The sequence below is a fragment of the Euprymna scolopes genome, chromosome 39, assembly GCF_053919585.1.
Source record: "Euprymna scolopes isolate OS-2025 chromosome 39, ASM5391958v1, whole genome shotgun sequence".
In the NCBI taxonomy this organism is placed as follows: domain Eukaryota; kingdom Metazoa; phylum Mollusca; class Cephalopoda; order Sepiida; family Sepiolidae; genus Euprymna; species Euprymna scolopes.
In genome coordinates this window covers 40,038,637-40,061,906 of record NC_136520.1, presented here as the reverse complement: position 1 = coordinate 40,061,906, position 23,270 = coordinate 40,038,637, and the positions used below count along the sequence as shown (strand labels likewise).

The following is a 23,270-nucleotide window of genomic DNA, read 5'->3' as shown; positions in this document are numbered from 1 at the left end:
AGACTTGTTGTCACTCAGCTTCCAGAGAACACCACAGGTTTCCAATCAGATCGTTTGCTGACTTGTGTGAAAGCTTCATGTGAGCCAATAATAATAATAATAATAAAAATAAAAATAATAATAATAATAATAATAAAAAAATAATAATAATAATAAAAATAATAATAATAATAATAAAAATAATAATAATAATGAAAATAATAATAATAATAAAAATAATAATAATAATAGTTATAATAATAATAATAATAATAATAATAAAAATAATAATAATAATAGTTATAAAAATAATAAAAATAATAATAATAAAAATAATAATAATAATGAAAATAATAATAATGATAAAAATAATAATAATAATAGTTATAATAATAATAATAATAATAATAATAATAATAAAACGAATAATAATAATGAAAATAATAATAATAATAAAAATAATAATAATAATAATGAAAATAATAATAATAAAAATAATAATAATAATAATAAAAATAATAATAATAATAATAATAATAAAAATAATAATAATAATAATAATAATGAAAATAATAATAATAATAAAAATAATAATAATAATAGTTATAATAATAATAATAATAATAATAATAATAATAATAATAATAATAATAATAAAACAAAAAACCATTACTGACAATAAAGATATCTCTATTATTATATAATAGGAAATTTGTCTGTGTGTATGAATTCGTCCCCTATGGACTCGGAAACGGCTGGGCCGACTTTTTTTTAAATTTCACACAAAGATATTTTATATGCCTGGCAGTGTTCTTAGATAGGTTTTGGATGATAATTATCGATAATTGAAATAATGCGATGAAAGAAGGGACTGGCGATTTTGACCAAAGTTAACACCCAAACACAACGTAACATGACAAGTGCATAAGTAGAAAAGCTTGGCACATAAAATCAACAGTAGGCTCTTTGATATGACAGTGGTGCATTCGAAATGAATGTTTCTGCTTAGAGCACGATTGAAGCATGATACTTGACTTTTGCATTTTAAACTTTACTTCAAACCATTATATATAAAAATAATTTTATAAAAATAAACAGTAGGTTCTCTACAGTGCAATGTAGACTACAATATACTGTGGACTAAGTCACTGCGAGAGGCATGTGAAGCTTCCTCCTGGTGCACTGAAATGGGTCCCCAAGGCAATTAATCAATTTCACCGATTTCGATGACAATAAAAATATAGGAGCGCGAAACATTCATTAATCATCATTCAATCCCGGGCAACATCGGGTCTCCCTGCTAGCATTGTTATATTCCCATGTATCGATTCGTCCTCATTCTTTTAAACATAGTAGATATATAACGCAGATATCACGTCACCATTAGTACTAAGATATGCATCTTATAAAACAGTAATCCCCTTACCAGGATGCTGATATGTATGGTCTACGGGCCAATATCCAGCGTTATAGGGAGGAATTGGGTTGATTTCTGGTGGGATGGTATATCCATTTTGTGGAGCGCGGCCATGAAGCAGTTGTCGATTTTCAGGAATAGTTCCTAGCAGAGGGGGACGATCAGGTGTAGCTTGTCGTTCTGGAGAGTAACGTCGAGCGGTCACCTGTCGAGGAATGATCCCTGCTTGTCCACGTGCATCCATTGTGGGTGTGGTCGACCGTGGGCGTTCTGTCATCCGACTACTTTGGTTATCGCTAAGCATCTGTTGGTAGGCGGCTGAATTTGGAGGAGGTAAACTTTTCGATTTTCCTGTTGACTGAAAATAAAAATTAAAATTAAAATAATTAGCATGGCTGAAATGTTTTTTTGTTTTTTTTTAATTGTTTTTATATGCAGCTATGTGTTAAAGTTATGTCAAAGAATGTCAGTTCCAAATCACTAAAATCCATTTAATTTATAGATTTTGACTTGCAAACAATATGGAGGATAAGAATACACATTGAAACATACTGATAATAAAACCAACAAAAACGTAGAAAATTAATTTTTAATAAACGTAAAGACCCTAAAATTTGTTTTTATATGCAGCTTTGTGTTATAGGCATCAAAGAATGTCAATCCGAAATCATTATAAATCGTTATATTTCATAGATTTTTACTTGCAAACAATATTAATAGAAATTAGATTGCCTTTTTTTAAATTAATTTTTTTCTCCAACTTTTTTGTTTTATTTTTCCAAATGAAGATGATTCAACGAAGAATCGAAAACGCACATACATTTTTTTTTTAATTTTAATACAAAATGATCCTTAGAAAAATTGAAAAAGTAAAAAGCGTATGATTAAGCTGAAGAATTCTGCTACTTTTTTACAATATTTTCTTTTTTGTGTGTGTGTGTTTATGTACATGCTTATGTATGTATAAACAGAATGTCTCAAAAGGTGTATACATTTTTAATTCGTTATATTTCATAGATTTTGACTTGCAAACAATATTAATAGACGAATAAGAATACATATTTAAAAATACCGGTAATAAAATTAACAAAAACGTAGAAAATTAATTTTTAATAAACGCAAAGACTTCTTGGAGTAATTTCAGGACGTTCATATAATTAACACTAAACCTAACCCGTTTAGCTTAATACAATTTTCATATCATGAAGATATAGACCTGCAAACGTCCTGCAACATTTCCTCTACCATGTAGTTAAATTAACACAAATCCGAACTTTAACCCGGATTAGGGTTAGCGTTAATTTATGAACATTCTGAAAATAACTTCCGGGTAGCTTTTACTTTTATTAAAAAAATTTTTTAATGTTTTTGTTAATTTTCTGTCAATATTTTAAAATGTGCATTTTTACTCTTCTACTCGTCTGTAAATCTTGTTTGGAAGTCAAACTCAATAAATTGAATAAGTTGTAACAATTCAAATGGTGCATATATCTTTTTAGGATACCCTTTGTGTGTGTGTGTGTGTGTGTGTGTGTGTGTGTGTGTGTGTGTGTGTGTGAAAAAGTGTAAGATATATAAATGCAACACACATAACAAAAAAGACAAAACGTACAACAATTTTTGGAGACTGACACATTTCATACAAATGGCAAATGATAAGAATTACTTTTTATTTAGTTACCCCAAAGATTAATATTTTACAACCAACGAGTAGAAAATTTTAAACAAAAACATTTGTAGGACACCCGGTGTAACTAAGTTTACACAAATCTGAACATTCTTAACCTGGCTTTTTGTAATTAATCTCAATACCCCTTTTGTCAAATATTGAGTCTGTAGATTGAAAATTGACAGAGTAGTTTGGTAGGGGGAATGTACACACACTGACAGACAGACAATTTCACTTTTATATATAGTCATCCACATATAGTACTGTTTTGTTGTATCACAACTCATCAGTGTGGCTTGACTAGTAACTTTCCCTAGCTGAGAATTGAACCTACAACCATCGTGTTGATACTTGGCAGTTTTACCCAATCACCCACTGGAGCGGTGCTTGCAAATGATCTCAACAAATGTTCATTTTAAATAAACATTCGTTTATAGTGCTCTAGCTATTTTTTTTTATACAAACAAGCAGACTTTGGTGGGCCGGATCTGGCCCTCAGGCCGTAGTTTGGAGACCCCTGATGAACAGGTTTAAGGATTGACAAGATTTTTAAAATTTTATCAAAGGAAAAAAAAATTTCTTTTACTTACATGTTGGGGATTTTCATTCGCAGGCATATTTGCAGGTAAGATACGATTCTGTGCTGGTGGGACAATGGTTTTACCGCGGACCTCTGGCCGTTGCTTGACCACTTGCGGCTGGTCACTATCACACTCGTGTACTTTTAAAACGGTACGGTCTTTGATGTCTCTGTACAAAATAAACCAAACGAAACAAATATTTTAGGAGGAGAAAATGCTTGAGAGGATGGTCTCATGACAACAGAAGAGGTACTAAAGGAGTCCTCTGAATTGCACATGAAAAATAATACATTAGTCTGAAATAGTTAAGTAAAATATATGGAAATATTAGTATAGAAGTAATAGTATAGTTTTGGCTGCAGACAGACAGATACCAAATCTCCATGAGTAATAGCAGTAATAGTATAGTTTTGGCTGCAGACAGACAGATACCAAATCTCCATGAGTAATAGCAGTAATAGTATAGTTTTGGCTGCAAACAGACAGATACCAAATCTTCATGAGTAATAGCAGTAATAGTATAGTTTTGGCTGCAGACAGACAGATACCAAATCTCCATGAGTAATAGCAGTAATAGTATAGTTTTGGCTGCAAACAGACAGATACCAAATCTCCATGAGTAATAGCAGTAATAGTATAGTTTTGGCTGCAAACAGACAGATACCAAATCTCCATGAGTAATAGCAGTAATAGTATAGTTTTGGCTGCAGACAGACAGATACCAAATCTCCATGAGTAATAGCAGTAATAGTATAGCTTTAGCTGCAAACAGACAGATACCTAATCTCCATGAGTAATAGCAGTAATAGTATAGTTTGGCTGCAAACAGACAGATACCAAATCTCCATGAGTAATAACAGTAATAGTATAGTTTTGGCTGCAAACAGACAGATACCAAATCTCCATGAGTAATAACAGTAATAGTATAGTTTTAGCTGCAAACAGACAGATACCAAATCTCCATGAGTAATAGCAGTAATAGTATAGTTTTGGCTGCAGACAGACAGATACCAAATCTCCATGAGTAATAACAGTAATAGTATAGCTTTAGCTGCAAACAGACAGATACCAAATCTCCATGAGTAATAACAGTAATAGTATAGTTTTGGCTGCAAACAGACAGATACCAAATCTCCATGAGTAATAACAGTAATAGTATAGTTTTAGCTGCAAACAGACAGATACCAAATCTCCATGAGTAATAGCAGTAATAGTATAGTTTGGCTGCAGACAGACAGATACCAAATCTCCATGAGTAATAACAGTAATAGTATAGCTTTAGCTGCAAACAGACAGATACCAAATCTCCATGAGTAATAGCAGTAATAGTATAGTTTTGGCTGCAGACAGACAGATACCAAATCTCCATGAGTAATAACAGTAATAGTATAGCTTTAGCTGCAAACAGATAGATACCAAATCTCCATGAGTAATAGCAGTAATAGTATAGTTTTGGCTGCAGACAGACAGATACCAAATCTCCATGAGTAATAGCAGTAATAGTATAATTTTTGCTGCAGACAGACAGATACCAAATCTCCATGAGTAATAGCAGTAATAGTATAGCTTTAGCTGCAAACAGACAGATACCAAATCTCCATGAGTAATAGCAGTAATAGTATAGTTTTGGCTGCAAACAGACAGATACCAAATCTCCATGAGTAATAGCAGTAATAGTATAGTTTGGCTGCAGACAGACAGATACCAAATCTCCATGAGTAATAACAGTAATAGTATAGTTTTAGCTGCAAACAGACAGATACCAAATCTCCATGAGTAATAGCAGTAATAGTATAGTTTGGCTGCAGACAGACAGATACCAAATCTCCATGAGTAATAGCAGTAATAGTATAGTTTGGCTGCAGACAGACAGATACCAAATCTCCATGAGTAATAACAGTAATAGTATAGTTTTGGCTGCAAACAGACAGATACCAAATCTCCATGAGTAATAACAGTAATAGTATAGTTTTAGCTGCAAACAGACAGATACCAAATCTCCATGAGTAATAGCAGTAATAGTATAGCTTTAGCTGCAAACAGACAGATACCAAATCTCCATGAGTAATAGCAGTAATAGTATAGTTTGGCTGCAGACAGACAGATACCAAATCTCCATGAGTAATAACAGTAATAGTATAGCTTTAGCTGCAAACAGACAGATACCAAATCTCCATGAGTAATAGCAGTAATAGTATAGGTTTGGCTGCAAACAGACAGATACCTAATCTCCATGAGTAATGGCAGGAATAGTATAGTTTTGGCTGCAGACAGACAGATACCAAATCTCCATGAGTAATAGAAATAATAGTATATTGTAACACTGTCTTCCAAAGGGATTAAGAAAGGTCTCATGGTAACAAAACAGATACTACACTACCCACCCCGCAGCCTGAAAAAGGAGGAAGTAATGCCTGGGAAGATGGAAATATAACAACAGAACTGATACTACATTATCCCCTTGCTCCCCATCCTCCAAAAATATGAGTAAGTAATCCATTTTATATTATTGCAATATTCACACATAAGAAAATAATTAATTCACATAAACCGTTATTGTCCTTAGTCTCACATTTATTTTTTCCTTTTTTTTTTTTAATTTAAAAAAAAAATTTTTTATTTATTTATTTTATTTTTTAATTTATTTTTCATTTATTTTTCCCTTTTTTTATTTTATTCTATTTTTTTTATTCATTTTCTTTTTTTTAATTTTTTAAAAATTTATTTTTCCCTTTTTTTTCTTCATTTTTACTCCTTATTTTCCATTTTATCTCTTTCTTAAGGACTGCTCGACTGAACTCCAATCTATAGTCCCCTTTGTCAAACTTTCACAACAAACATTCGACTAGCTGCAACCATTATATACGATTTCCCTCACTCTCTATCTGTGCTTAAATATAAATGCAGAGTCCATAAACAAAGCTTCCTTTCCTGAACTGCCCGCTTGTGTAACACTGTTCTGCTGGGCTGCTTCCCGGTTGAATACGACATAGTAGCCTTCAAGTCCAATGTAAACAAGTTCTTGTTGAGCCGTTCCCATAAATAACCAAACTCTACCCAATTCACACCATTAATGATGACTACACTACCACTTTACATTCTTTAACACTGATCCTCGAGTGGCCTTCAGGCCTTGTTAAGGAGTATAAATTTAACATATCACCATCCATCAACTTATTAATATGCACAATATATATAAATGCATAATAGTATATCTACATTTCAAATTCTATTTTTTTATTTATTTATTTACCTTTCAACATGTAAAAAATGCTCTCATGACATGCATCTCAAATAGCCTCTGACAACCCAGTCCAACTCCTGGCCTTTTTGTGTAACTTAGCTACTAAGCCCGACGAAAAGGCACTTTAAGACCAGTCACTTCGGGCAGGTGGGGTTCATCAACTTAAGATGGTAGCTCACCTGGGAGAAGGTAACTCTGATTCACCGATTCATGGGATTACTTCATCAGGGGAAAGACTATGAGAGTAAACCCAGACAGGAAATCCGAAGATGAAGTCCCTTAGACGACATAACTATTGTCATTACCAGCAACTTCTGCAGCACAGTTAGAATCACGCTGTATCAACTCTGTATGGCACAATCACGTTGACACACCGGTTCTCACCAGATCACCGAAGTTAAGCAACAACCAGTACCAGATGGGTGACCATTTGGGAAGGCTAGGTGCTCTATGTACCTTCTGGAAAGGTTGGGCGTTGGGCCAACACCCTCATCCCTAAAAAAAGAACTCATTACAAAAGCATCTACAAAGTTGTAGATGGTCTATGCTCTTCCAGGGGCTCAATGCTATGGATACCAAATGTTTTTACAGCAACTGTTTCATTGTGGAGAACCAATCAGTTATTCATATTTTAATACTGAATATATTCATTGTAGACTCCTCAGAAACAAGAATGTATTTACCTTGGAAAGAAAAGAAAAATTTGGCACGTCAATATATATATATATAATAAAATTGGCTGAATAGTTTGCTAGAGACCGCAAAGGTCAAATCTTTGAAACTTTGACTCCTTAGCAGCCAAATTCTCGGCCAAAAACTGATTAAAAAGCTTGCCCTATGTCTGAATACACTTTATGTAAAATTTAAAATGTTTAGACAAATAATTGGCTGAGTAATTTAGTAGAGACTGCAGAGATCAATTTTTTTTTAACTTTGACCCCAATTTTGACCCCCCTTAACATTTATTGTTTTGGGCTCAAACCAAATTAAAAAGTTTGATCAATGTGCAAGTAACCTACATCTAAAATTTCAAGTATTTAGACCCACAATTGGCGGAAGAGTTTGGTAGAGTTTCCAAGGTCAAATCATGGAACTCTGACCCCTTGACAGCCAAACTTCTGGCCGAAAACTGATTAAAGAGACCTTCCCAAATCTAACACACACACACACACACACACACACACACACACACACACACACACACACAATTTCACTTTTATTGATATATACAGATAGTTAGAGATTTATAAAGAATCGGAATCAGAAATTGTATCTAGATAGCAAGTTATGAAAACATATTTCCATGTTTCATCCTTGTAAAGACTCGTTTTAATGTTTCAAGTTGTTTATATTTCCAAATATTTATCCATGGTGTTTGGTTTAGTAATTTTGTTTTTATGGCATATCAACCCTTTTCAGTTTCAATAATTTTGGCAAAAGCTTTTATGCTTCAAGTTCTTTATATCTTCAAATATTTATTCGTGGTGTATAGTTTTTGGTTGTTTTGTAGAAAAAATTTGGGGGCTTTGCATAACATGATTGAGTTTTTCAGAGGGAAGAAAAAAAAAATAATAACATCAATGTTTGGTGCATTTTAGGTCAGTAACCGATATTAATCATCAAATTAATAAAAAATATCTCTTTAGGCTCTAACATTCCTAATACAGTAGCGTCCAAAACTAAGGGACAAAATTCTAAAACCTAATATTTGTTAGAAATAACAACTGTGAAAAGCTGAAATTTTGACAACTGGTAATCGTTATCATCCATAATAACATACTAAAATTTGAATCATTTGCAAAGGATAGAAAAAGAATTATAACAATCATTTATTTATTTTCAAAAAAATTCAAAATGGCATAATGGAAGCATATTAAAGATATTTGCAGCTTCTCTTCCAATTTTCAAATTTTAATCATGTCAAATCACACTTCATTTCCTTTTGACAGATTGATTGTTGCTATTTCTTCTGATGAGTTAAGGGCATAATAGATTCGCTGATTGATATAATAATTAAGTGATTAAGTTTGCACTATACGGCCAAATCACATTGACACACCGGTTCCCACCGGATCACCGAAGTTAAGCAACGTTGAGCCTGGTCAGTACTAAATGGGTGACCATTTGGGACTTCCAGGTGCTTTATGTGCTCTCCGCTTATCTCGGCATTGTTTCCAGTCGTCCTGGTCTTCTCCTTGCCACTGGACCAAAACAGTGTCGATTCAGGAGAGGTGTGGTTAGGGATTGTGCGACCCTTGCCTCAAAATTACATGCGTAACTGCCCCTACAGAGGTATACTTTGTCTTTCGAGACTGAACGGAGGCACCGATCAATCGATTTTGCTCTATGAAACAGATGCTATCAAGAATTGTAAAAGTCAACTGAATTAAAGGAATAAATTATAAGATGGTCAACATCATGAATTTTGGAATATAATTTTTTGTCATTTATTCACTATATTGCTCTGTAATTACATTGAGCTTCTTAAATAAGGATTGGCATATAATAAAATATATTTCTATAAAAAAAAAATATATATATATATATATGAAGATTACATATTGGTTTTTCTGTCCATCTAATTTCTTGATTCCACTCAACTGAAGATCAACCTATCTTTGGTCTACTGCACTAACCGCAAAAACAATTTCCATGGATTTCAGCTGCATTGAAAATTTTCCAACCGGACTAATTGTACTCAACTAGATTTAAATTTGAATTTGATTCATTCTACAGAATTATTTTCGCCTTTCGGATTACCTTTGAAAGAGTCTTCATGCAATTTTCTGCTCAGCTTGTTTTTATTATTTTTCTACATCCACTTTTTTTTCACTTGTTGTTTTTAAAGGATAAGTACATCTTTGCAATTTATGACTATAATAAATTGCAATAATTTATAAATTGCAATATAATAAATTCTAGCATTGTTACAAATATAATTTGTTGATTTCTTTCTGTCCTCTGATGAGAAGAATAACAAGAACAGCACTCTTTGAAACTCCGTGGAATAAGGACTTTGTAAATTGTGTTTCGGAGTATTCAGTCAAACAATAAATTTGATTGTAAATTTCAACTTACAGTTATAATTTCTTTTTTCTTATATATATATATATATATATATATATATATATATATATAAAAGGAACAAACCGTATTATGTGTTCACCAACGTTTCGTCTTTATTTCGAGACTTCCTCTGGGTGAATGAGATTAAGAAACCAAAAAATATACCAGTACAAAAAATATTTGAAAAAGTTTCACGTGCACAGTGTGACGCAGTTCTATTTAAGAGAAACGGAAAAAATGATGTTGGAAATTCAAAAAGGAAGGGGGGCTGGCGCTGTTAAAGAGAAAGGAAATTTTAGTGACGTCATATAGTCGTTAATTTAATTTTAAAACTATGAACGCAAGTTTATATTCTTATTGGGAAAAAGATATATCTGTTGAAATTTAAATATAAGTTTGTAACAGGAATGAAATTAGTGTTTTTATGTAATTTATTGATTGAGATTATGTGTTAATTATTACAGGGGGTGTTTGAATGGTGTGAGAAAGTTAACCTGTGTCCACAGTTAAATGATGTTCTTTTAATAACTGTGGACACAGGTTAACTTTCTCACACCATTCAAACACCCCCTGTAATAATTAACACATAATCTCAATCAATAAATTACATAAAAACACTAATTTCATTCCTGTTACAAACTTATATTTAAATTTCAACAGATATATCTTTTTCCCAATAAGAATATAAACTTGCGTTCATAGTTTTAAAATTAAATTAACGACTATATGACGTCACTAAAATTTCCTTTCTCTTTAACAGCGCCAGCCCCCCTTCCTTTTTGAATTTCCAACATCATTTTTTCCGTTTCTCTTAAATAGAACTGCGTCACACTGTGCACGTGAAACTTTTTCAAATATTTTTTGTACTGGTATATTTTTTGGTTTCTTAATCTCATTCACCCAGAGGAAGTCTCGAAATAAAGACGAAACGTTGGTGAACACATAATACGGTTTGTTCCTTTTTTATTTTCTCTATTTTGTCGGAATACTATTTCCATTATTTTCATCATATATATATATATAGCCAGTAGAGTTTAGTTTCCTAGAAGTACATCCAATGAAACAACATGTGTCTACCAAAATAGTGCTCAATGAGTGAACAGAGCAGGTATATTAATTTTATTTATACAAACATTAATGGCTACATATGTGCATACATGTTTCTGTAATCATCCACGTTGGGGGATTACGTCTTCAGGCCAAGAATTATGTGTGTGTATGGAAATATTCTTTATTCACTTATATTTCCTTTTTACATATACCAATCATTATTTAAGAAGCTCAATGTAATTATAGAGCATATAATGAATAAATGGCAAAAGTTTGCATCCCAAATTTCATGAGGTTGACCATCTTACAATTTATTCCTTTAATTCAGTTGACACTTACAATTCTTGGCAGTATCTGTTTCGTAGCACAAAATAATTCACTTAATTATTATATCAATCAGTTAATCTATTTTTCCCTTAACCCATGAGAAGAAATAGCAACAACCAATCCACCGAAAGGAAATAAAATATGATTAAAAAATAATAAGCAAAAACAAAAAAAACGAAAATTGGAAGAGAAGCTGCAAATACCTTACAGTTTGCTTACATTACGCCATTTTGAACTCACATTTCTTTTGTATTTTGTTGTTTCTGGGCCCTGGGCAACATCAGGTATCCTTGTTACTACTTAAATAAATAAAGAAAGAAAAAACATGAATGCTTACCTTAGATCTTCTAACTGATAATATATATTGGTGCGTGGGTCAACAATATAGATTTTGTTTTTAGGAGATTCCATGAATTGCATCGTAAGCTTGTCGGAAAATGATCGAACAAAAAGAGCCCGTACGGTGTCCAGAGTAGTGACTTCATTTGGCAAGGCGGCTTTTTTAGTTTCATCTTTATAAACTAAAAATACTAAACCTACAAAGGAAGAAAAATAATACCACAACGTATAAGTAATAAATATTAAAATAGGAAGAAAAAACAAAAAAACAACAAAAAAAAAACATAAACACAAAATAATGATTTGATTCAAAAGTATTTTACATGTTTGTATTACTTTGATTAATTGGACAATTATTCTCACCGTTTCGGTCGCTGCACCCCGCAACCTTCTTCGGACATTGAATACAGGTTTCCTTTTCTCTACATAGGAAAAGAGGGGTTAGCTTTGCATTGCAAGAATTCGAACCGTGGGGGAGTCCGTAGATCATAAAGGAAGTTCAATCTTCAGGGGTCACTAAGATATTTTTTAAAGCCTTTCCTATGACTCAATTTTTCGGGATATCTATGCCTTTCGAACCCATGATTCAAATTCTTGCAATGCAGAGTTAACCCCTCTTTTCCTATGTAGAGAACAAGGAAACATGTATTCAACACTCAAAAAAGGTCGCAGGATACAGCAACCGAAACATTGTGCCAATAACACCCAAAATAATACAAACTAATCAAATCTCATCTGAAAAATTCAGAATTGTATTTGACTTGTTTTCTATCTGAAATAGTAACTTTATCAAGAATAAATTTGATGAATTAAACAGAGTCAATATTTATATATTGGACACTGTAGAAAAAAAGGCATAAATGCGAAATAGTAGAGTGGAAGAGAATGTTAGAGTGGGGGAAGAGTGTTTGGGTAGCGGGGAGACTATGCATAGAATCAACATATGTGAAAATTCAAGGAAAAACTGACGTGTTTTAATGCAAAATGGGATAAATGCCATTTTCATAATTACAAAACTTTTCATACAAAAAAATGTTGCATTTAAACATCCGGATACAAATTATATTTTACATATAATATAGAAATAATTTCTTTTTTCTTTCAATTAAAAGATTTAATATATTCATCCTTTTATTGTTTAATGTTTCTGTGATTAAATGCCTGGTTGCTGCTCATAAGCAAATAAAAATTGGTACAAACCTCCAATTTTGTGCAGCATATAAGGTTCGGTAGCAGACAAAAAAGAATAAAGGAAAAAAAAGCAATTGCTGCTGTGGCTAATTATATGCTAGCTAGGTCTCATGAAGTAACAAGATTTCTTATTACCTCATATACAAATAAGATGCTGCAAGCTTGAATAAAAAGTATGGTTTTCAAAAACCGTCTGGATTTAGGGTTTAGTTCTGAGCTTTTCACAGTAGTGCGTCAAATCTGAAGTCGTGAATTTTGACAACAGTGTCGAATTTGAAGTTGTGAGTTTTGGTAAGAGTGTGTCGAATTTGAAGTTGTGAGTTTTGGTAAGAGTGTGTCGAATTTGGAGTTGTGAGTTTTGGTAAGAGTGTGTCGAATTTGGAGTTGTGAGTTTTGGTAAGAGTGTGTCGAATTTGAAGTTGTGAAGAGTGTGTCGAATGTGAAGTTGTGAAGAGTGTGTCAAATGTGAAGTTGTAAGAGTGTGTCGAATTTGGAGTTGTGAGTTTTGACAACAGTGTATCGAATTTAACCCAGGAAATTATTAGTTGAAAGTACAGAATAGTTAACAATCCATTTGGGAATGTGCAGAATAGTTAACAATTAATTATTTAACAAATTCCTAATGAACCGCCCCCTTAAGTAAACACTCCATCAAATCTCCACACTAACGTAATGTACTTGCAATAACCCTTATCCCTGAGTGGCTTCCGGGCCTTGATAAGTGGTGATCACTGTGTAAAAAAAAAACAAAAAAAAAACACATTCTCCATCTAAACAAATTGGATTCATCTTATTTTGCACTCAGACTCCTCAACTATAAACTACCGACATCTGTAACCCATTGCTTTGTGGATTTGTCCTTTTCAAAGTTTCGTTTCTTGATTGAACATTTGGAACCAATTATTAATTATTTACTTTATTGGCGGGGAAAGTATTTGGTGAACCTATCCCCTTGATCAATCACGAATGAAATAAATGCTGACGTAATTTCTTAATTCTCAAATTGTAATTATAAAAAATGTATAGGTTAGTTTCAACCGCATACATTTTGTTAAAACTCGTGCATGAGTTTCGACCATTTAACGGATTTGAAGTTTGTTGATAGGAGGAGATAGAAAACATTTTTTTACGATAAAATATTCGGTATTAGAAGAATACCCGTCCCATGACGGGTAAAATTAATTCCTTCGACAGTTTTGCACCACTTTTATGTCACCTTATGATTTTTATGATTCTGTTTCTAGAAAATTTTAGAAAATGTTTGAAATTTAAAAGTTTAAGCTGAAGGGGCTTTAAGAGGAAATTGAAATTCAGGGAATCTTACTTAATTAGTGTCTAATGATTATGTAACAACTTTAATGCAAATCTGAAATATTTGTATTTTTAAATTGAAGGCTGTGCTCATATTATGCCTTCAAAAAAACCTTCAAAATACTTCAACAAAACTAATACTTGGGGAATATTTATTAATTGTTGTCTAATATCGAAATATATAGTACTAGTAGAATACCCGTCCCAGGACGGGTAAAATTACTTACTCTGCTACATCAGCTATTCTATGTCAACCAACCCAAACTCTCACATCCATTTCTTCAGCATCATATTTGGCTTAATGTCTGTTTTACATGTTGGCATGTGTTGAATGACTTTTAAAAACTGGCTTCCTAACTTACCTATCTCTGGCCAGGTCTTTCATTTATCCCTCTTTCTTTCCAGTTCATATTCATAACTTCCGCCTACGTTTTCGTTAACCTTCCTCCATAGGTTGACCCTGATACCTCAACTGATCTACATCTACTAACCTAAAAACTCTAGTCCATTTTTTAAATGTAACCATATCACCAAAGTCTACTCTTTTGCACACGTCTCTCTATACTCTTCAGATTCAATCTTCCTCTGAGCTCTTCAGATCTAAGCTTCAACTCTCACTGGCCAGGTTTCGCTTCTATGCATCATCACACAACATACAGATGTCTGATAGACTTTTCTCTTGGTACCCTAACAGATTAAATAAAGAATTCAGTTTGAAAATTTCCAGAGAGCATCATCCATCCAACGCGGCCGCAGCTGATATTGAACTCACTACACGAGTTTGTAGTGTAATTCAAATCTTGTCGATAGCTGAATACTTGATGCTTCACCACAGCAAGTAATAGTATTTTTTATCATGACGCCATCACTAGATGGGATGCCTACCATGGCTAAAGAGTGTCCCATCTACCCTCAAGAAAAGGATAGACTGCGCCAGTTTCTCAACATGGTATTTTATCTCACGGTACATACAATGCCTCGCCTTCCCAAATGGTCACCCATCTGGTACTGGCCAGGCTCAATGTTGCTTAACTTCGGTGATATGGCGAGAACCGGTGTGTCAACGTGATTGTGCCATATAAACAAACAGAGAGCATATGATGGCAAAATTAAGCAGAAATATTGCCATCAACAATTTCTTTGTGTTTGGACCATGTGTCACATTGCAAGAGAAAACACAAAGAGGTTCGTTTATCTGTCCATCGGGATGGCAAACACCTGATCATCCTAAAGATAATGGATAACTGGCGCCGTAAGTTTGTTTAAAGTGAAATTGGTTTATACAGAGTCAACCTCACTCTCTTGTCCAAAACAGCCTGATCCAACGAGAGGACAGAGTCGAGATAGTTGGAGGCCAAGTGGAATGCAGGAACTACCAGAAGTGTTGATATCTTCCTACATACAGTACCTGGTATTCCCAAATGGTCACCCATCTGGTACTTGCCAGGTTCAACATTGCTTGACTTCAGTGATCTAAAGAGAACCGATGTGTCAACGTGATTGTGCCATGTATTGAAAGCACAACAAACGTATGTGTAAATGTTTTGAAATTGGAATGCATTTAAGTAGTTGGCTGACCTCCAGATCTTTTGAATTTGGGCCAACAAACATATAGAAGCAGGTCAACCAATGATTCTCCCATACACGCAGATGTGGCAGATGTATATGACATTTACAATTCATCTCTGTAGCAATAAACTATTAGATAAGATCTTATGTCCCCATAAATTGGATTGTTCAGACTACTGTTCTCATCGTAAGTGTTAATATTTTCACAATGTTTCAGTCGATACAACCTTCCTCACATGTATCCTGCTGAACTTAGGAATCAGCACGAAATTTTGAACGGAACCCTTTAGGTTTCTAAAATTTGTATCAGAACTGACTGCAAGGATAAAGATAAATTTCTTGGTAAAATTCAGTTGTAGAAGTTATACTCATGCAGATTGAGGGTTCAATCCTCATTGCGGGCAACACTCAAAATACAATTGTGAATTACTTGGGACGTCTCTCCAGGCTAGTGGAACAAGGGCATGCTATCCCCATGGATTAAGTAGAGAGTTCCATGTAGACTACAGAGTTCGATAAAATACAACTGGAGATGGTTGTAGATTACATTGACCAAAACATTGTGAAAATTATTCTAAAGATAAGTCCAAATAATACAAATGATTAGTCCTCATTTTGAAAATTAAGAATCATATAATCTCATGAGTCTGTGTATTTCTTGCCTATTCGTTTATTATTTAGTTATTGTAATATACTTCTGTCAGTTGTCAGAGATCAAGGGGTTTCCTTCTGGAGCTAATATTTGATTTTGGTTAAATTTATATTCAAGGGTTCTTTTAAAGATAAACGTTGTTCTTTTTTTAAGGCTGCTAACTGTACTGAACATGCATTCAACTATACAATCTACAGAATCTAATATATAAAAAGCTACATATCTGTCTGTCTCCATATTTTCAAACTATCTCTTCCAAAACAAAGTCGCAGAGCGGCACTGGGGGCCTCAAATGATTGGATTTTTTATGACCGTTCTTTTATGGGTCTTTAGCTGGTTAAAATAGTTTTTAAGGGGTCAAAAAGGAGTCAAAACTGAAAAAAAAAAAATCGTTATACATTTTGTACATTAATCTTAGTTTATTTTTAATTTTTAATCAGTTCATATACGCGTCACGTTGGTAGAGTGGTAACATTACCAGCTTTGACTGCCACAGTTTTGCTTTCAGTTTCGATTCTAGCTGATGGCACCCAAATGCTTTCTTTTTTTACATTTGAAATCACGACTATAATCATTCAACCACGGTAGTGGTTGAATATATGCTTAAGTCCGAAATTGAATGAATCGAGACACATTCAAACCCCCACCACTAATTCCGTTCGCAACCAAATTTCAAACAGGTTATATAGTTGAATAAAACACCTCATTAGCTACATTTTGAAAAAAAAATTTCGAAAATTGGTTCAGTAGAAAAAAGTTACAACAAAATATGTGGGTTTATAAACAGGAGAGTAAGTACATAAGTGACTAACGCTTTTTTTTTATTTTGCATAACTTTTTTTGTATATAAATATTTTTTATTGCGATTTTGACAATATGACATGTTAGCGTAACGGTTAGAGTGCCGGGGGTTGGTGGAAAGATTTTAGGTTCAATCCCGTGTATCGTTTTTTTTTATAATTAAAAAACCGAACTTTTTTTAATAACTAATTTTTTTTTAACTCTCCTTATGATTTTATAGTAAAAAATGGTGAATTTATCGATTAAAAATATTAGTGAATTCTATGATATGTATATTCTTTGAATGAACTAAAATTTTTCGTTATTACATTTGATGAAAAATGTAGTCCCATTTTGGCAATGCGTCTGACCAATGATGCTTTTGAACCCGCGACCAGCAATGCGATGTCATCAGCATCAGCCTGGGCATAAATATTCCTATTTTTAAACTCCTTTAAAAGAGGATTCAGCATACAGTTCCATAGTAAAGGTGATAAAATCCCACTTTGGGGGTTTCATTTAACTACTTCCTTTTTAACAGTTGCCCTCAGTAGTTCTACTTGAACTATTCTGTGCCTCACCATATACTCAATCCATCGGATGAGTACTGGTGGCACGTTGAGTTCTCGTAACAACTTGAACATACTACTGAAGGGTATGTTGCCAAAAGCTCCAACGATATCTAAAAAGACACCGAGTGCCATCTTCTTTTTGTTAGTTTACGCTCTATACAGATCACGAATTCATGAACCGCAGTCTCGGTAGAGACTCTTGCTCGGAACTACTGTGATTGAATGATAAATATTGCATAAATGTGTGTTTGAGAGCTAATTTTTTTTGACAATCATTAATGAATATTATAAATTTATATATTAATACAATAGCAATGCCTGGAAAAATCATGGATTATATGGAAAAATGCGCGCATGAAAAGTAATATTCTTAAGATTTTATTAAACCTGGAAAAGTAAAGGACAAGAAATTCAACCTGGAAAAGTAAAGAACAAGATATTCTAGTAAAGTAAAAAATAAGAATTTTTTAGACTTAAAATATTGCAGCTAAAAATAAAATTTGAATATTGATAAATATTTTATTTATTATTTGCATATGTTGTTGTTTATTGTTGAGTTAGAAAGAATTAAATGATCCTAATTATGATATAATAAAATTATTAATTTTTATGTAAATCATAAAATTATTAATTCCATCTACTAACTAACTAACTAATGAATTAATTTTATTCAAACAATTTTCACTACATAAATATATGCAAATAATAGGGGGGAAATAAGTTCAATCCAGCGACTGACACCCTTTCTAACTCAACAATAAACAACAACATATGCAAATAATAAATAAAATATTTATCAATATTCAAATTTTATTTTTAGCTGCAATATTTTAAGTCTAAAAAATTCTTATTTTTTACTTTACTAGAATATCTTGTTCTTTACTTTTCCAGGTTGAATTTCTTGTCCTTTACTTTTCCAGGTTTAATAAAATCTTAAGAATATTACTTTTCATGCGCGCATTTTTCCATATAATAATATATATGAAATTTGGACAAATTAAAATATCATATTTAAACGTATTTTACGACCGCTAATTGAATATTAATTTTTTTTCTCTCATTTTTTTTTTTTAGATAGGTATCACCACTTATCAAAGACCACTCGAGGATAAGGGCTAAGAGTGTACAGTAGTCAATTGAACAATATACTAATTGTTAGTAATGGAAATTCGTAAATTTGTTAACTTAAGGGAAATGGCTCATCAAGAACTTGTTTACGTTGGACTTGAAGACAATCAGATTGTAGTCAGCTGGAAAGCAGGAAAACGGAAGACAGTTCCACAGACGTGCAGTTCTAAGAAAGAAGCTTTGTTCATGGAATCTACGTTTAGGTTTAGGCACAGATAAAGAGTGGGTGATTGAATTGTGAAATGTAGGTTATATTTCCATCAAAGACACTAATCATTACAGGACATAATTGACTTAATATTCAATTATGTAGATTTATTTATATTTAATAACATGGGAACAAGTATTAATAATAGTTAAAAGGAGAACTAGTAATCTATACTATTAATAAAATTCTAAATCTTTATTTATTTATGTGTGTGTATATATACCAATAAAACTTTTGAACGGATGCACTGAATTGAAAGATTCTTTTTTTTCATCTGAAAGGTGTGAGTTCCTAGATTGTCCTTATCTATATATAGTTCGTAACGAACAATGCAGAGTCACACAAAAAACATGAAATCAGGGGGTTTGGGTCGTTTCATGCAATTGTCGAAAAAGTTACCTGCCTATGTCAACGGAATTTAGCACTGCCTGTATACAGTCGCGGTAATATCTTTCGGCATACAGACAGAACTTGTAGCGCAATGGATAACATGTCTGACTACGGATCAGAAGATTCCAGGTTCGAATCCTGACAAGTTCATAATAATTTAACCATCATTTTATTCAACGTTTACTCATTATCCTTACCCTTAGTTAGGGTATTTTTTTCTTTTTTCCATGATTTGTTTTGTGCATATGGGAATTTCCAATACTCCAAGTTTACAAGGTAAGCATTGATGGTAAGACAATGTTGGTGTACTCGATTTTATGCTTGACTCGGCGTTGTGTATGCCGACGCAGCGCAGCCGCTAGTAATTAATAATGTATGTGTGTATGATATTTATCCAAATGTATGAGTACATATATATGCATATAAACATCCACACACGGATAAAGACAGCACATTAAAGCTTTCACAAACACACACACACACACACACACTCTAACATGCACAAAATCAGACACATACACTTAGGAAACAAAGTAATCACAGAAAGACACATACATACACATGTACACTCCCATACATACTTCCTCCACACAAGCAAGAGGAAAAATGAAAAATAAGCAATCCCCAACGTAACTTAATCAGCAATTCAAAAACACATTAATTTTTGGAATGACCTTGCCAAAATTACATTTTACCATAAAAAAGCATTTGTAAAGAACATTAAAACTTATAATTGAAAAAACTTAAAATATCAAATAATTAACTAAATACATACGAAAAACAAGTGATTATACATTTTTTTCTCTAGTTGGAATCATTGTACTTTGTACCAAAAGTAATGCCTTCCATCTTTTAAAATGCCCCCCCCCCACCTCACTTTTTTTTTTTAAATTTTCATCCTTTGAAAATTGTAATGTTGGGTATGGGGCAGCCAAACCAGCTGCCAACATTGCCTTGTTTTTAATGAAACCAGCCGAGAGCTTTTTTTAGTATCCTTATTGTTTCCTTAAGTGCAATTGTTTGGATATCTTTTGCACTTAGTTCACCAGTAATATTAGTTAGGTAGGACTTCAGGTTCTTCTTCGTAAGCCATGTGGCACCTATAATAACCGGTATGATTGATATCTCCCTAAGATTCCAGTTTCTTTTCATATCATACATGTGACCTTGATATTTGGTTTGATTCTCCCTTTCAGCTCTGTTCAGACCTCCATCATTAGGAACACTCACTTCAACCAACATTGCCACTCTCTCTGACTTATTCCATATAATTATGTTAGGTTTCACAGCAGCATTTTTTGTATGTATAGATATGCTTATGTCAATGATTAAGTGAGAGATATACAGTAGGCAATAAAATTTGCAAGTTATTTTTCAAGCTATGGTAGGTGACTACTTACTCTTTTATGAGCACCTAGTTCCTCAATGTGGTTTGTGAAAAAATTTGTTGCTTATGCGCAGTTTAGAAACAATCCATACTCTGTACCTTTCAGGTGGTAACTTTCATTAGCGTCCTACACGTGACTTGATTTTGAGATTGCCAGCCTACAGTGCGCTGTATGTGTGTAGTTGACTTTTGTCAGAAGACATTTAGAAAACTGGGTTTGAACTTAACTTGATATTTTGATGTGGTTGTTCTTTGTGACTATGGTCAGAACATGTTTGCATTTTTGAGAATGACAAAAAAAAATGCTATAAAAACCGAAATAGATAAAAATACAAAAAATAACACGTTGCTTCCAGAGTTGGAGGCTAATAGTTTCTTATTATATTATTATATTAGAAGGACGCCCAGCATTGCCTGGTTGTAAGATATGCTTTATGATATTTTTGAAAAAAAAAAAAAAAAAAAAAAAAAAAAAAAACACAGTTGACCTTGGCAGGAGTAAATCAACTATCTCCTGAGCATGTATGCATATACATTTTTTAGCTTGAAGTCACTTGAATTTTAGCCCCCTTTTTTTTTTTTTTTTATCTATTTGGTGATAGTTCAGACAGTAATGACGACAATTGAAGCACTAAATAGCGACTAAGACTGGAGTGCTGAATGTTTTGGTTTTGATTCCAGCTGATAGCACCGAAGTCATTTTTTTTTTTTAATTTTGAAATCATTACTATATATAGTGGGTACAATATAATAATCAATAAAAAATTTGCTCTATAATAATAAATGCAAAATCTCATATTTAAGCGTATATACCAACTGGTCAACCTGCTAGTATATGTATATATATATATATATATATATATATATATATATATATATATATATATATAAAGTCACTGCTTTGTGACTCCCCAGCGCAGAAAGAGGTTATCTGGTTGAAACGCTCTTTGGTTACATACAGTGAACTACTTATATAATGCCATCAGTCCAATACTTGCCCTTCTCATGTCATCTATATCTGATACCTCTCTACGTGGCATTGTTTACTGTCTCTGACAGGGATCGTTTTCCACGTGGATTACTATTGTCATTCTGCTTTCCCTAAAAGGCACCTTAACACCACACACATGTATATATATGTACGTGTGTGTGTGTGTACCATCCGAACACTCAGGATTGAATAATATCTGCATCTGAAATGAGCGTTCATTAGTTATTAATTTCCTTCATTCTTGTAACAATTGTTTGGTGGTCCAGCAGTAAAGGTTTAGCAAATTGAGTACAAAAGTGGCTTTGTGGCTGGGTTTGAATTTCCCGACCAGCAAGAATTGCCATCCTACACTGATGATTGCGTAAGCATGAAGCACTAGTGTCTGTAGGTATAAAAGAATAATACTTATTTAATTATAAAATATATATATCCATAAATCTATAAAAGTGAAAGTATCTGTCTGTCTGTGTGCCTGTCTGTCTGTGTACATTTCCCTACACAATAACTATCAATTTTCAGTCTACAAACTCAAAATTTGATATACAGGGTATTGAGATTTGGAGAATCTTTGTAATACGTTTTCGGCCAGAAATTTGGCTGTTAAGGGGTCAAAGTTCAACGATTTGACCTTTGAGAACGCCTCCGCCAATTTTGGGTATAAACGATTGAAATTTTAGACATGGATCTAACTTAATAACTTGATTTGAGCCCAAAACAATAAATGTTAAGGGGGGTCATAATAGGGGTCAAAGTCAAAAAAAATTTGACCTCTGCCGTCTCTACCAAATTACTCAGACAATTTCTGGTCTAAACATTTAAAATTTTATGTAAAGGGTAGTCAGAGATAAGGCAAGCTTTTTAATCGGTTTGGGTCGAAAATTTGAGCTACCAATATATAAATGTATGTACGTATGTCTGCATGTCTGCCTAAAACTTTTGGCAGAGGCGACGGATTTTCACAAGATCAGTATCGTTTTGAAGCTCGACCCTTCAGACGACAAATTCCGAAAAATTAGCTAAAAACATTAATTTCTTCACCCTCAACTGGGCACTTTTCTATAGAGAGGGGTCGCTTTTTTTTTGCCCATATTTTCGAAAGTAATCCCCTCTTTTCTATTGTCTAGCCTTAATTTAAACCTACGTCACTTCCAGTTTGGCGGTGGTCGCAACAGCAAAGACGTCACGTTTTTTTCCCCCTCCGTTCTTTTCCTGTTTCGCGGTACGGGTTCGAGGCTGCCTTCCTACTACCACTTTTTTTTTTTTTTTTTGGGTCAACACACACCTACAAACACCCGGGCAACGCCGGGTACCCATACTAGTATATAGATATATGTATATATATATGGGGAAAATATGCTTATTCAATTATATTTTACCCTTTATTTATACCAATTAGTGACATGCAGAGAATTTTTTCAG

The 23,270-nt window shown here is 33.1% G+C and overlaps 1 protein-coding gene and 1 pseudogene across 11 annotated transcripts in view; one reads left to right on the top strand and one right to left on the bottom strand.

The window, feature by feature from the left end:
• LOC145263767 (coiled-coil domain-containing protein AGAP005037-like) overlaps positions 1–23,270 on the bottom strand; it is a 758,348-nt gene that overhangs the window by 162,650 nt on the left and 572,428 nt on the right. For all 11 annotated transcript variants that reach the window (XM_080120809.1, XM_080120810.1, XM_080120819.1 and 8 more), the window contains 3 exons: positions 11,671–11,869; positions 3,656–3,815; positions 1,406–1,754 (listed from right to left, as the gene is read on the bottom strand). In XM_080120809.1, coding sequence (XP_079976935.1) covers positions 1,406–1,754; positions 3,656–3,815; positions 11,671–11,869 — 708 coding nt within the window. The remainder of the gene's footprint in view (positions 1–1,405; positions 1,755–3,655; positions 3,816–11,670; positions 11,870–23,270) is intronic.
• LOC145264094 (5S ribosomal RNA) lies at positions 8,923–9,039 on the top strand (annotated as a pseudogene).